This window comes from Myotis myotis, unplaced genomic scaffold, assembly GCF_014108235.1.
Source record: "Myotis myotis isolate mMyoMyo1 unplaced genomic scaffold, mMyoMyo1.p scaffold_m19_p_8, whole genome shotgun sequence".
Taxonomy (NCBI): Eukaryota; Metazoa; Chordata; class Mammalia; order Chiroptera; family Vespertilionidae; genus Myotis; species Myotis myotis.
The window spans coordinates 76,534,784-76,550,036 of NW_023416390.1; the positions used below are offsets into that span (position 1 = coordinate 76,534,784).

Genomic DNA, 15,253 nt, shown 5'->3' on the forward strand with positions numbered 1-15,253 from the left:
GATGGTTGCACAGCAAGGTAAATGTGCTTAATGCCACCGCACTGTTCACTTAAAAATGTTTAATGGTAAATTTATGTTGTTTATATTTTGCCACGATATTTGAAAAGTCTTTTCTAATCTTCCTCTATGTCTTATAAACCTGGCGTTGATGTGTCCAGTGTGCCCACAGAGGAGCGCACCAAAGAGAGGATTCGGCAGAGCTGGAGGGAGGGGGGAGAGTGGCCGCCCCTCAGGCGGGAAGCGTAGAAGTGCACACAGCGTCCGCCACCTGCACCATCTGGGGCACAATCCAGGGTGACACCAGCTCCCCACCCACTCCTGGCAGTCGTGGCAGCACTGGCAGCTCAGTACTGCCCAGGTTTCTGTTATTGAAGCATTTGGCCCAACGGGAAAGGGCCTATTTTATGTGGAGAACTGCAGTGGGTTTTGGAGGAACAAATCTTTACGGGCGGAGACAGAAATGAGCTGACCCTTCAGTGAGGTCTGGTGATGCCTCAGGGGGGTGCGGGGGGGGGCGGTATAGGGAGGGACAGGTATTACACAGGGTTATGCAGCGACATTCTACCCCGGCTCAACACAGTTAATTCTCAACCCACAGCAAATACTGATTCAGAATCCCGTGGGCGTAAAAACCTATCTGTAACCACATTCAGCACAAACTACAGGATACATCCTCTTACACCAGTAATTCCTCCCCTTTCAGTCCCATAGAGAACAGGAGCTGCAAGCTTAGAGTGAGAATCTAGTCTTGAGGAATCCGCATTTGACGTTGTTTTAAGAAGCCTGGTTTGTGCTTGCACTGGAGACGGGAGCAAGCATAAGCTACGCGGGGGAAGTTTGATCATTTTGTGCATGAGGATTTCTGGAACTTCAGGCACATTTGTTCAGTCTAAATTCTAAAAACAGTTTGCAAAGTCAAACAGAAATGATTTGTGGGTTCATTGTGCTTAGGGATTAGCTGTACCCTTGTTTCGTTTCATTGGTCAAGAGATGGTACTAACTAACCTGTTCGTTTTAAAGTGTGGGGCACAAGCGGAGAACGTATGTTCTGTGTGTGCTGACGTGACGACAGACAGACTGCAGCATGAAAGGCGGAGCCGTGGGCACCGGCAGTAAATTCCTGACAGCGTTATCTTATCAGAACAGGACTGACTGTCTGGGTGACAGTCCCTGTGCAGAGGGTTTCAAAGTCCCATTGTGCTATCGAGAAAAGCATCGGGCAGCGGCTGCCAGTGGTGGAGCCGTGGCTGGAAGAACTTCCTCCTGGGCAGCACTCGGATGAGAGAGAGAAGGCAAGGCATGTCGCCTCCAACTGTGGTTCTGTTCCTTGCTTGTTTGGCGTTTTCGCGTCATGGGCCTGAGCACCTGTCATGCTCCAGTCCTCAGCTTGATATCTGCAGGGACTGAAGACTTGTTTAAGTTTTGCTGGTCAAGGGGCCTACACTCCAGTGGGAGATAAAGATGTGTGCGCATCTGAGCGATAGAGAGCAATACAGACAGCAAGGACCCCAGCCCCCAGCTTGCTGGATGCACTGAGGGTCCCAGCCCACAGCTGAATGCACTGAGGGTCCCAGTCCCCAGCTTGCTGGATGCACCGAGGGTCCCAGCCCCCAGCTGGATGCACCGAGGGTCCCAGCCCCCGGCTGGATGCACTGAGGGTCCCGGCCCCCAGCTGGATGCACTGAGGGTCCCGGCCCCCAGCTGGATGCACTGAGGGTCCCGGCCCCCAGCTGGATGCACTGAGGGTCCCGGCCCCCAGCTGGATGCACTGAGGGTCCCGGCCCCCAGCTGGATGCACTGAGGGTCCTGGCCCCCAGCTTGCTGGATGCACTGAGGGTCCTGGCCCCCAGCTTGCTGGATGCACTGAGGGTCCTGGCCCCCAGCTTGCTGGATGCACTGAGGGTCCTGGCCCCCAGCTTGCTGGATGCACTGAGGGTCCTGGCCCCCAGCTTGCTGGATGCACTGAGGGTCCTGGCCCCCAGCTTGCTGGATGCACTGAGGGTCCTGGCCCCCAGCTTGCTGAATGCCCTGGTTCCTGCCGGCAGGTGGTCCTGATGCACACAGATTCGAGCCCCACTGTTAGGTGATCAAATGTCAAAGCAAGTGGGTACAAGCCGCGTATGTTCTATCTCCTTGTCGCCCCTTCGGGACACAGGAGCGGCTGAGCTGGTGTTTGTACAGAGAACAGGGCCAGGCGACAGCAGCTCCCCGAGAGCTCCCGCCAGGAGAGAAGCTGAGGAAGCAGGAGGCCTGCGTTCCTTCGAAAGGCTTTTACAGAGGCCCAGGGCGCACGAAGCTTTCTCTAAAAGGGTGTTTGTAAGCCGCCTTGTTGCCTAACATCTTCCAGCTGCAGTTAAGCCGTGCGAGTGAAACTCTTTGTAAATGGGTGGCCCTGGAGTAGAAAGTCGATAGGCAGGGAGTCCCCACGCGGCCGTGGCCACGGGCTCCGCCCGCTCACCTGCTCTCCTCCCCGTTGGTTGCAGGTGGGAAGCTCTCGGTGGTCCTGCCAGCGAAAGCCGCCTCGGAGCTCCTGCGAGAACCCGCCACAGCCTCCCTGGCCAAGGTGAGGACAGACCTGCCTCTGCGACATCCCAGGAAAGTGCCGTTTTCATTCCAGAGGGCGAGCTGGTGCTGCCTGTTGGCTTGACTTTTGATACGTGCCCTGTGGGGTCTGCTCTCGGGATTCGCAGGGACTTTAGGGGAAGTCCCCTTGTTGGAGCCTCCGCTCCTGCTGGTCAGGTGTCAGCTTCTGTGCTGCTCGCTCTGATTTCTTACTGAAAGGGCCAAAATAGCGCGTCAGGAGGGAAGTCAGTTCCTAGCAAAACAGGTCCCAGGGCAGAGGGCTCGTTCTTGTAAGTATGTGCTCCCTCGAGCCCCCATCCAGGTTTCTGCCTCCTCTAATATAACTTCTATTTTTTAAATCTTATTTATTGCTTTCTTTTTTTTTTTTAAGAGAGAGAGGGAGGGAGGGAGAGAGGGAGGGAAGGAGAGAAACATCAGTTTGTGGTTGTCTCCTGTCTGTGCCCTGACTGGGGATGGAACCTGGAACCTTGGTGTATGGGGATGACGCTCTAACCACCGGAGCCCCGGCCAGGCTAAATACACTTTAAACGGTGGTTTTAATAAGGACAGGTAAACACCTGAGACTGAAGCTGCGGGCCCTCGGAAGGCTGGCTGCGGGCAGCCTGGAGAGCCATCAGGAAAGGGCCGATTCGGCAGTTCTTTGGCCCACAGGGCGCCGCCCGCCTGTGACAGACACCGGCTGGCATGTGCGACACAGGGAGGCCCGCACTCAGCGTCTGGCCTTCGGGTTAATGAGCTCGGAAATTTACAATCCAGACGGATAAGCTAGAAATAGGTGCTCCAAGGCCAAGTGTGTGGCTGGAACCGTCTGAATTGGTTTACGAGGGGCAATAAGGCATCGGCCCTGAACTCGGAGACCAAAGTGCTCCTCAGGAAAGTGCTGGTGGAGCAGCAGCCTTTGCACCGGGCGCCCTGCCCTCCTCCGTGCCAGGCGGTGCTTCTGAATTACCTTCCAAGAGCGCGGCGTTGCCGGGCCCCTGCTGGGAACAAACTCCCCTGCACCGGAGCAGACCCCGCAGGGCCTGCCAGTGCCCGCTCCCTCGGCTCTCGGCTGCCCTCTGACCTCACCTCGTTTCCCAGCCTGCGCCCCGCTTTCTTCCTGTCTCCCGCGCCCCTTCTAATCCTCCAGCCTTCCTCCACAATCCCTCCCAACAAAATCTCCCCATGGTGAACGTCCGTCCGTCTGTCCGTCCGTCCGTGGGAGGTGCCCTTCATCAGGAGGCCGCTCGCCGGCTGTGGCCTCTCCCACCTGAAGCCCTTCGCCGGCTGTTGAGCCAGCAGCTCCCAGCTCCTGGTGCTTATCCCATCGCCTCCGTGAGGTCCGAAAGGCTGGCGGCCGCTGACCTGGAGGGCTAGTCACAGCGGCTGAGGCCAGTCCTGGGCCTTCAGAGGCCTCCCCAGGCCCCAGGTGAACCTAACCGCCCCAAGGTCTGAGGACCTGGTGTGGACTTCCCTCTTTTTTTTTTTTTTTTATATTTTATTGAGTTTTTACAGAGAGGAAGGGAGAGAGATAGCTAGAAACATCGATGAGAGAGAAACATCGATCAGCCGCCTCCTGCACACCTCCTACTGGGGATGTGCCCGCAACCCAGGTACATGCCCTTGACCGGAATCGAACCCGGGACCTTTCAGTCCGCAGGCCGACGCTCTATCCACTGAGCCAAACCGGTTTCGGCTGGACTTTCCTTATAACCCTGCTACGCGTCTGCCTTTGCTTGTGTGATCCTGCCTTGACTAACACTCTGCGTTAAGTTGTCTGCTTCTTTGAACGTGACTCCCCACCCACTGTACCCAGGGCAGTGACTTTCAAGAGTAGAAACTCCATGACGACGAGTTGTGAGGACTGGACAAAAGCAGGAGCTGAGCGGACCGGGCGGGGAGCGGGAGGGGGGGTGTCCCACCAGGCGTGTGGGACAGTTAGTAAACACTGATGAGAAATGATGGGGAAGCCGTAGGGCTCCCGTGGAGGCAGCTGTCCGAGCCCGCCGCACACACAGTTGTCGGTTGTCACCAGGGGCCAGTACCCAGTCTTTGTTCTTAGGGACAGATGATCCACTGGGGCGGGGAGGCGGGGGGGGGGGGGGGGGGGGGAGGGACAGGAAATGGCGTGCTGAGAAGGATGGGGGGGGATCACAATGTCTGTGTATGTGTTTAGACTGTGAATCTGAAGTTCCTAGAGTTCATGCAGGCCAGAGGCAGGGCGGAGGGCATGTCCTTCCCTGGGCGAGGGTGGGATGGGGAAGACCAGGCCGTGAGAGTGGTGTTCGTGGGTAGTAGCTTGGGCCAGGCGAGGGCCACCTGGGGCGGACTTTAAACCGTGGCTGGAAGTAGCCAGTGGCTGTAGCCTCCGGTGAAAATAAAGCTCAGTACTGCAGGGGGCTCTGCAGAGATCCCGGGGGGACGAGGAGGGGGCTGTGGGTGGCAGAAGGCTCCCCTGCCTCCGTCCTGGCAAAGTGGGGCCACGTGGAAGCGCTGCCCAGAGCAGCGCTGGCCGCCGACGCCCTCCTAGGGCTCACCTGCTTGGTGGGAGCCCGCCATGTCCGGCATACAGCACTCCATTCACTCATTCGTTTACGCTTGGGCAATTATTGAGCGCTTACTGGGTGCCAAGCACTTTGCTGAGTACATAGATGATGCATCCCCAGCAGCACACAGCTCCTCCCACCAGGAACACACACACAGTCTCACTCCTTCCCCAGCTGCTCCTCCGCCTGCTTTTCCCTTGGAAAATCCCACTTTGGAGTTCACTGATGGGGGAGAGACAAAAGAACATTCTGAGCAGTTCCTCATGTGAAATCGCTTCTCTCTGATGATCCTGTTTCCTTCTTTCTAGGACGCAGTCGATTTCCTGTCTCTTGATTGGTCTCACGATTGCCAAGGAGGCCCGAGTCTGCTGCAGGAGCTGAGGGAGCTGCAGGTGAGTCGGACATTTCCCGTGCGATGATGAGTGGCAGCAGCTCCTGGGAGCACATCGGCGTGTACCGCGTGGGCTGGTGTGTACACTGAACTGCCACTCACACTCGGCAGGCCTGCTGCGCTGTATCCGGGGAGCTGCCCCCAGAGCATCGCTGGAGGAGGTGGGGAGGCGGGGTCTTCCCCGGGAAGGATGGTGAGGGTTGGCTGTTAAGGTAAATATTCACCTGCAAGTCCTGCTTTCCTGTGTAGAAATCCACTGAGAATCCAAATTCCAGATTAGCAAAGACATTTCCTGGGTTTGGCTCCTGGTTGCACAACAGTGTGAATGTGCTTCATGCCTCTGAACTGTACTCTTACATATGGTTAAGACGGTAAAGTTTATGTTATGTGTAATTTACCACAATTTTTAAAAATGACATTAGACACACAGGTTTGCAAAATCAGATACCAGTTTTTGGGGCTTTCTTATAACTTCTGACCCCTTCTTCCCATCCCAGATGTTGTTTTTCTCAAGTCTAACGATTCTGACTCCTTAGAGAGAGTATGTCAAACTCCTGGCGGGTGGGCCGCATGCGTTGTTTATTTAAACACTAGTGGCCCGGTGCATGAAATTCATGCACATTAAAAGGGAATTATTTAGAGGAAATATTTTAATATCGCTATTTGCCTTTTCTCTATAATAGATGTGTCAGAGATGAAAGAAAATTAGTAAAATGTATATGAAAATCTCCCACCTGTCAGAGTCTGGAGCACGCCGCGGGACCTAGAGTCAAGTCCCCACCCACCCGCGCGCACTTCAAAAATGCAGGAGACCCAGACCTGGCTGGCCCCATCCCCGTCAAGCCCCTCTGGGTGGAGGGCGCAGCCTGAGGTCCCCCATCAAGCCTCGCTGGGCGAGGGGTGTGGCCTGAGGTCCCCCATCAAGCCCCGTGGAGTAGGGGGCGTGGCCTGAGATCCCTTGCCCTGGCCAGGCACCATGCAGCCTCAGGTCCCTGCTGTTCAGTTACAGCATCCTGGCTAATTTGCATATTCCTCTATTATATAGATAGATGCTTGCCTTAGAGAGAATATGTCAGGTGTCTCTTACCCAACTATTAGCTCCTCTCCTGTGCTTGGTCACTGCTGTGCTTCCTTGCTTAATTCCTGGAATCCGACTGTGCCCCCTCCTGGCAGAGTATAACTGACTACATGCCCAGCAGTGTCCCTCTGGACCTGCCGAGTCCTGGCAGTGTTCCTACCCTTACCCCTGAAGAGCCAGCTGCCCTCTTGCAGGCCTTATTCCAGCCTCTGCAGGTTTGGGCACAAAGCCACGCCTTGCCCTGTGCCTCCTGGTTTTGATCCCAGCACCTCCACCACCACGGAGATGGATTGTCAGAGGAGTTGTTCATTTAAAGGCCACACTCGTTAACGTTAAGGCTCAGTGCTGCGGCTAGGCGGGCCTCCCTTCTTCCCGGGGCAGGAGGCCAGAGATGGACAAAGCAGCATCGATCCCATCCCCATAGCTGTGTTTCCAGCTGGCCCGTGTAGATGCTGCTGCTTTTGTTGTCTACAGACAAGAGGGTCTCCTCGGAATAGCAGGTGCCTTCACCGGACGTTTGAGTGCTAGCTGCTCGGGTTTCCGGGCCTGCTCCACCGCGGGCACCGGGCGGGCCCCGGGCGGACACTTCTCCTCACAAGACCTCCCCTCTCAGCACCCCCAGGACCAAGCCGCCGAGAAACGTCAGACACCGGGTCGGGAGCCGGCTGAGGTTGGACCTGGGCTTTCCCAGGACACCGCACTGCCCCTCAGAATCCAAAATAAGCCCACGGTGTTGGGAACATGCTCATTGGGTGCCCCTTGAAGATCACATGTGATCTTAGTTGTTTTGTGAGCACCTCATCGGCGCCCGGAGCCTGCGCTGTGGGCCCGCTGCCAGGTTTCTGGGCCGCAGGCAGCTCTGCGGGGTCTCCGAGGCCTGCAGACGCCTGTGGTGACTGAATCCGCCTCTCGTCTTCCTCAAGGAATTCAACCAGGGCTTGTTGCTCAGCTCCGAGGCCGAGGCGCGGGGGACGTTTGGAAACCCCGGGTTATGCGGGTGCAGCACTTGGACACGCAGCACAGCCCTGGCTCCACTGCTGTGGGGGGTGCGGGGTACAGTTTCCCTTTTTACATGAAAACGTTCTCAAGGGGCCCTGCTCCCGCAGTGGCTGGACAGAGCTGTGGCCCCGCAGTTCGTAGCCCACCAGCCAAATGTTAAACCTCCCCGGACAAACAGCAGCCGCTCGCTGCACCTGCAGCGGATCTTATTCCTCTCGTCTCCTCGGGCGGGAATGACATCCGGATGTGGCCAGCAGCTCAGAAGCTGCCCCAGTGGGGCAGGATGACCACTCTGGCCACGCAGTGGTGGGGAGAGAACCCAGCTGGAGAGGTGTCCCCTCTGGTGCCGTTCGTTACTTTCCCGGTCACCACACCAGGACAGGAAGGCCGTCGGGTTCTCCCCACGAGAGGGCTGGCTTGTGTCCACAGGAATCAGCTGCCTCCTGCCCGTGACGCACTGGGGACCGGGCCCACAGCCCGGCCTGCGCCCCGACTGGGAATGGAACCGGTGTTCTCTTAGTTCATGGGGTCAGTGCTCAACTACTGAGCCACACTGCCCGGGTTCCTTTTATCTTTTTATTATGGGGGATGTCAGACATAGCCCAAGTATAATGAAGCCGCCCCGTTTCAAAACCAGCAACCTGTGGTTGATCTGGTTTCTTCTGTACCTTACCTTCCCCCAAACCAGATTGTCTTGAAGTAAAGCCCAGACATCCGTAAATACCGTGATGGAGGCACCTGACTCAGCTTCTTGTGGGAACACAGTCCCCTGGCCAGGACGCACTGCCTCGTTCCTGGTCCTGACACAGAGCCTGGTTCCAGGGGGTGCCTCGGAAGCCTGCGATGAAGACAGATGGGCCTGTCTGCTCGGTGGGGGTCAGTGGGGAGGGTGGCCTATGGTATTGAAAAGTTAGCTCTTTCTCCCTCAGAGCCTGGAGTCAGCTCCCTGTAGTAACTGGGAAGGCTAGAGGTAATTTCCAAAACCAGACTGAGTATTCGTAGCTTCTCATCTTGAAATATCGGTCCCTGCTATCAAAAGACGTACAGTTTCGGTTCACTTGCTGGCCTTTATCTTTGCAGACTATTGAGCCAAAAGTGAAAGTTTTCATCTTCAATCTAAAACTCCAGGACTGCCCCTCCGCCAGCAAGAACTGGGTTGAGCTGCTCTTCAGCCTCTTCGAAGGTGAGTGGACCGTCACTGGAAAGGCTTTGAGTGACATTTGGTGCACTGATTTGGCGGGGGGGGGGGGGGGGGGCGGGGGGGCGGGCAGTGCGGAGTAGCAGTCTTGAAAGTCTGGGGTTCCAAGGAGGAAGACCCAAGGAGAGTTGGTGTGAGAGCCCATCCCCGGTGGGTTTAGTGCCCCTTGCCTTCCTGTTGTTGGTCCTTACCTCCCATTGACCCGAGAAAGATGCCAAGGATACCTTGGTCTTATGCAAATAAAGACCATCAGGCACCAGGTGTCTGGTGTGAGCATGGGAATGCTCTGTGTCTGTCTGTCCACTTCCATTACCTCTCTTTCCAAGGTTTCTCACCTCTGCACCCCTTGGCAGGGCTGCCTCTCTGCCCCCAGCCAGCCCCTCTGCTTACCCTTGTTCATTTCCCCATTACCTCAACTTGCACTTGGTCCTGGTGGGTACCTGAGCTGTAGGTCTAGGACCACCTCCTCAATAGCTCTGATTCTAAACAGTGAATCTGATTGGTTGGCATCGTTCAGGAGGTTGCTCCTGCTGCAATCAGGTCAAGGGAAAGGTGGGGTCTATTAAGGCATTGGGGGCTGAGAGCCACTAGACCAGCGGTTCTCAACCTGTGGGTTGCGACCCCTTTGGCGGTCGAACGACCCTTTCACAGGGGTCGCCTAAGACCATCCTGCATATCAGATATTTACATTACGATTCATAACAGTAGCAACATTACAGTTATGAAGTAGCAACGAAAATAGTTTTATGGTTGGGTCACAACATGAGGAACTGTATTTAAAGGGGCAGAAGGTTGAGAACCACTGCACTAGACACTAGGAGGGGCCAAGGGGCATGTTCCTGGTGCCCCGAGAGTCAGTCCAGTCACCCTAGAAGGTCAGCGTGTGGGACACGTCAGTAGTGTCCTTCCCACCACTTGTAACCAGTGCTGAGCGGGCTTCACAGACACCACGTACTGACCCTCACCTCTCGCGGCACAGCAAGCTCTTAAATGCCACCCCTTTCTAAATGGCTTCAGTGGTCGGTTTTATGTTTAACATATAGTTTACTATATATTTTTTTAAACCACCCCTTTCTGATACTTGATTTCTAAACCAATTGTTCTCCATGTGTGGTCGCCAGACCAGCAGCATCAGCCTCACCTGGGAACCTGTTGGACATTCCCAGGCTCCAGCCCACCTCAGACCAGAACTGACCAGAAACTTTGGAGGGGCCCGGCCATGTGTGTTTAATAAGCTCTGCAGGTGACGCTGGTGCATGCAGAGTTTGAGAGCCACTGTCCTAAGTCCTAAGTAGGTAGAGACCACTTCTGACCTCCTTCAATCCTTGGCCCATGGAATTCTCCGCAGGGGCTTGGAACCATTGCTTAGAGCAGCGGTTCTCAACCTGTGGGTTGCGAACAATGAAAATACATCCTACATATCAGATATTTACATTACAGTTCATAACAGTAGCAACATTACAGTTATGAAGTAGCAACAAAAATAATTTTATGGTTGGGGTCACGACAACATGAGGAACTGTATTAAAGGGTCGCGGCATTAGGAAGGTTGAGAACCACTGGCTTAGAGGCTGTGTGTGTTGTATATGTGAGGGAAACCATTGATTGCATCATGTGCATTGTTGGGCTTCAGGTAGAGTAAATTAAACTTCTTCTCTTACAGCCCTCAATAAAGACCAAGGCCTCATCATTGGGTCTGACATTAATACATTCCTCAACTGTTCATCAGATCTCGAGAAAAGGTAATGTAGATTTCCTGTCAAACCATTATAACTGGTATTTGCAGAATACTCTGCTATCCTGTCACATGTGTCATCTCATGGGACTGTTGTCATCTGCCTCTCAGGCCAGTAGGTTAATGGTGGACATTTTAGAGGAGGAAGACGAAGGCTCGGAGGGGAAAGCAGGGAGAAGCCATCTCTCACCGAGTCTTACTCTCGGCCCCACATGGTTCTGGAATTCTCTGTCATTGGGCCACCTTGCCACGCACACACAAGGGCACACAGCTGGGATTTGCACCCCTGCCTTCTAGTTTACGATCCTGTGAGTTCGTGGCAGAGCAGGCGGGGGAGATAGACCTGAGCACCCCACCGACGCTGCGTGGTCTGAGGAAGAGGTGAGTCCTCTGCATCCATTTCCTCCTGGAAAATGTGAGACAGCGTCCCCGTGAGGAGACCGTGCAGCAGAAGCCTCACTCAGGGGTGTTCTCAGGACAGAGACTTTAATTTATCCTGGGGTTGCAAATAATTTCTTAACAAATGACCAAAATTTGTAAAAGACACCTTAAAAAATAGAGCAGATTTGAGGGTCTCCCCATGATTATAGGACTTTGCCCACTCACATCCCAATGTGCTTCTCGAGGGAGCGAGAAAAGGACGGTGTGGAAACCCGCATTGGGAGTTCCCCAGAACCCTCAACTCCACGGGGTGTGTCACCAGGGCAGCTCCGTGCACCTTAGGGAAGGACAGAGGCCGTCACTTGGCTGCCAGACCATCAGCGAGAGCTTCCTGTGTTCACCGCAGATGTTTCTAGCATGGCTCAGTCCAAGCTCGTAAGCTTCAGTCACCACCACCTCTTTGCACTTTTCCTCTCCCAGCCCTTGGCTGTCCTGTGCTGATTCTCCTTCTATTGTTTAATCCTGTCAACTCACTTCCAGTCAGCAATTCACATCAACACCCAGAGCAACTGCCACATGTCAGGCTCCGTGCTGGAGTCTGCGCGGTGCCGTGGGCACATAGGCTGGACCTGCTCCCTGACCACACTTGGAGTCAGCTCAGAAAGCAAAACTCAAGCCCGCTGGTGTGGCTCAGGGGTTGAGCATCGACCTAGGAACCAGGAGCCACATGCCTGGGTTGCAGCCTCAATCCCTAGTGTGGGGCGTGCGGGCGGCGACGAATCAATGATTCTCTCATCACTGATGTTTCTCTCTCTCTCCCTCTCCCTTCCTTTCTGAAATCAATAAAAATATATTAAATTTTAAAAAACAAAGCAAAACTCAAGAGGTCATAATAAAAGGGGTACCTTGAGAGCTTAATGATTATAAAACCACGAGATGATACATGACACCAGTTCCAGGGTTCCCTTGATCTTTGCCTGAAGTGAAGGTTACACTGGTTGATGTTAAACTGACAGTGGGGGTCCTCACCCAGGAGATATTGATGGAGAACCTCTGGGTGCAGGGGCAGGTGGAGGGGGTCGTAAGAGGACTAACATTGTTTTGTCATTTGAGAGTTTTAGAACTTGGGGGTGAGACAAAGAGGCCCATCAATGACTCTGACACAAGAGTGAGGCATGAAACACAGCACTGCTCCCCAGAGCGGGGAGAGTCTTATCTGGGGTGCTCTGCGGTGGCTTGGAGCAGGGGGAGGGCCGGCTGGAGGAGGGACAGCCAGAGGGGCTGGGCAGAGACAGGGGCTTCGTGTACTAAATATCTAACCACGTTAGGCAAACCCAGGACTCTCAGCTCCAAGGTTTATGCGGCAAGTTCTGTTGTACCCAGGGGCGGTTCATTTATTTCTTCAAGACCTCTTCCCGCCCGTTAGATAGTCAGGGTCAGAGCAGCCGAGGCTGTGCACTGAGTGGGTGTCGTCTGTGTCCCTGCTGTGTTCCAGAGTCGTGCATAGGTTCTGGATAATTCACAGCTATAGCTCACCATTTCCCCTCACCACTCTCACAGCAAGTGTGGGTGAGTTGATGCTTCATAACACAGGAGGTGCTTAGTTAGGGTGGCAAGGCCCAGGCTTCCCTGAATGGAGGGAGGCCCCTCTACAGCACCCCTGTCACTTCCACCAGTTCTTCATTCTGGGCCAACCCTCTCCACATGATGGCCCTGGGACAGGGAGGTGCTCTGTACTCCACCCTATTTTCCCCAAGTGTGTTCTCTCCAGACCAAAATCTATACCCATCCTTCCTCAGGGTCGCCCTCTGCTGGTGGAACTATGCAGGCTCTGGCATGCAGCTTTCTAGCCTGCCAGACATGACCCATAGATGGGGAAATCAATTTAGAGGTTTGATTTGAAGCATTAAAAAACAAACATCCCCCACCCCCCCCACCCCCACCCCCCAAAAAAATGGAAGGGAGGAAAGAATCAGAATTCAGTGCTTATAATGAGAGCATTTTTATGTTTTATTTCAGATATATTTATTATTATCTTTTAATCCTCACCAGAGGATATTTTCCTGTTGAATCTTAGGGAGAGTGGAAGAGAGAGGGAAAAACAGAAACATCGATGTGAGAAAAACACATTGACTGGTTGCCTCCTGCAAGAGCCGCAACCAGGGCCCAGGTCTGGGAAGGAGCCTGCAGCCGAGGTACATGCCCTTGACCAGAATCAAACCCAGGACCCTTTGGTCCACAGGCCTACGCTCTATCCACTGAGCCAAACTGGCTAGGGCCAAATATATTTATTTCTGAAATAAAACACAAAATATATGTGGACATAAATGTCTATACATTTACACACATACATAGTGATATGTGTTTAAAAATACATATTCTTCCCTAATCAGTTTGGCTTAGTGGATAGAGTGTTGGCCTGCAGACTGAGGGGTCCCAGGTTCGATTCTGGTCAAGGGCATGTACCTTGGTTGCGGGCACATCCCCAGTAGGGGGTATGCAGGAAGCAGCTGACCGATGTTTCTCTCTCATCAATGTTTCTAACTCTCTACCCCTCTTCCTTCCTCTCTGTAAAAAATCAATAAAGTACATATTTAAAAAAAAATACAGTTTCTACCATTCGCAAGCTATGTGATCGAGGAGAAGTTTCCATTAAAAAAAAACCACAACAAGATATGAGTTCATTTACATAAAGTCTGGAGAGGGGCAGTCTAGAGTGGTTATAATCGCCAGGAATCCAGGCTCCTCTCTTGTTGCTTTGTCAGCCTTCACAAGGCTCCTTCCTCCTGGTGCAGCATGGATACCTCAGGTCCAGGCAGCAGGAAGGGGCGAGGAGGCTGCAGCCAGGCTGGTCTCTGCCGGCTGCATATCAAGAGAGGCGCACAGCAGTGCGATCACTGAAACTTCTGTGCCAGCTGCCAAATAGCTGGTGCCAGTTACTCATTTCTTTAAGTCTCAGCTTCCTCCTCTTAGGGTGGAGATAAATAAATATAGTTGCTAGCTCATAAATGCATTATGAAAGTCAAATGACATAACATGCGTACGTTTTATCACAGTGGCCAGCACAGAATCAAAGCTCAGTACATTGAAGTCAGCATTAGTATTACCTATGTTTTATAAACAATAAATTGTAAGAAAAAAAAGGTGTGGCATGAAAACTGAAGACAGTCCTCAGGGTGAGCTAATACAGAGAGCAGTCGCGTTGGTACAGTGTTTGTGTGCACACAGGAGCCGTGACAACTCCACTAAGAAGGGGTAATAATGATGACTTCCCCCCGACCAGCCACTTCCTGCCCGTGACTTTGTGGACATGGCTTTCCACTCAGGGTCTCTGTGTCTTTACCGATTACAGACCTTGTCACTGTTCGTCCGTCGGGGGAAATGTGTACTCAGAGTCATTACTTACCATGTCCTTCCATGTCACTTTGTCGTAGCAGGTCTTGTCCCCAGGCTGGCAACCTGACCCTGCAGGGTGCCCGGCAGTGGGGCTTGGAGACGGCCGTGGGCTCCTCGCCGCCCCGCTCTGCCTATCAGAGCGTCTGGGAAGCGTTTGCTCAGCAGCCCAGGGCGGAAAGGGATGCTTTCCTGCAGGATGTTTTCCCTGAAGGCTTCCTCTGGGGCGTCTCCACGGGAGCCTTCAACGTGGAAGGAGGCTGGGCTGAGGACGGAAGAGGGGCAAGCGTGTGGGACCGACTCGGACCCCAGAAGGCCGCCACGGGCCAGGCCACTCCGGGCGTGGCCAGCGACAGTTACCACAAGGTGGACTATGACGTCTCCCTGCTTCGCGGCCTCCGGGCTCAGGTCTACAAGTTCTCCATCTCCTGGTCCCGCATCTTCCCCACGGGGCACAGGCGCAGCCCCAACCTCCGGGGTGTCGCCTACTACAACAAGCTGATCGACAGCCTGCTGGACTCGCACATCCAGCCCATGGCCACGCTGTTCCACTGGGACCTGCCGCAGGCCCTGCAGGACCGAGGCGGGTGGCAGAACGAGAGTGTGGTGGACGCTTTCCTGGACTACGCAGCCTTCTGCTTCTCCACCTTTGGGGACCGTGTGAAGCTGTGGGTGACTTTCCACGAGCCGTGGGTGATGAGCTATGCGGGCTATGGCACCGGCCAACACCCGCCGGGCATCTCCGACCCAGGAGTGGCCTCCTTTAAGGTACTTCTCTTCTTTGCAGCTCCTACTCGTTAGAAGAGATAGGATGTTTGGTGGGAAAAAGTCATTTTATCTTCCTACCAGCAAGTGTTTACTTTTTGTTTTTTAAAGGAAATCAGAGGGAGGGAAGGAACCATAAAGTGTTAATCACCTTATTTTGTCCAAGCACAGTGCTGGCTCTTTACAGATAGTTATGACATCCTCA

The 15,253-nt window shown here is 54.0% G+C and overlaps 1 protein-coding gene across 1 annotated transcript in view; it reads left to right on the forward strand.

Moving 5' to 3' along the window:
• The window catches only part of LCT (lactase), a 48,953-nt gene that overhangs the window by 7,464 nt on the left and 26,236 nt on the right, over positions 1 to 15,253 (forward strand). Inside the window, exons 2-6 of the mRNA XM_036320682.1 lie at positions 2,484 to 2,563; positions 5,417 to 5,500; positions 8,657 to 8,759; positions 10,438 to 10,516; positions 14,325 to 15,051. Of these exons, the coding sequence (XP_036176575.1) occupies positions 2,484 to 2,563; positions 5,417 to 5,500; positions 8,657 to 8,759; positions 10,438 to 10,516; positions 14,325 to 15,051 (1,073 nt within the window). The remainder of the gene's footprint in view (positions 1 to 2,483; positions 2,564 to 5,416; positions 5,501 to 8,656; positions 8,760 to 10,437; positions 10,517 to 14,324; positions 15,052 to 15,253) is intronic.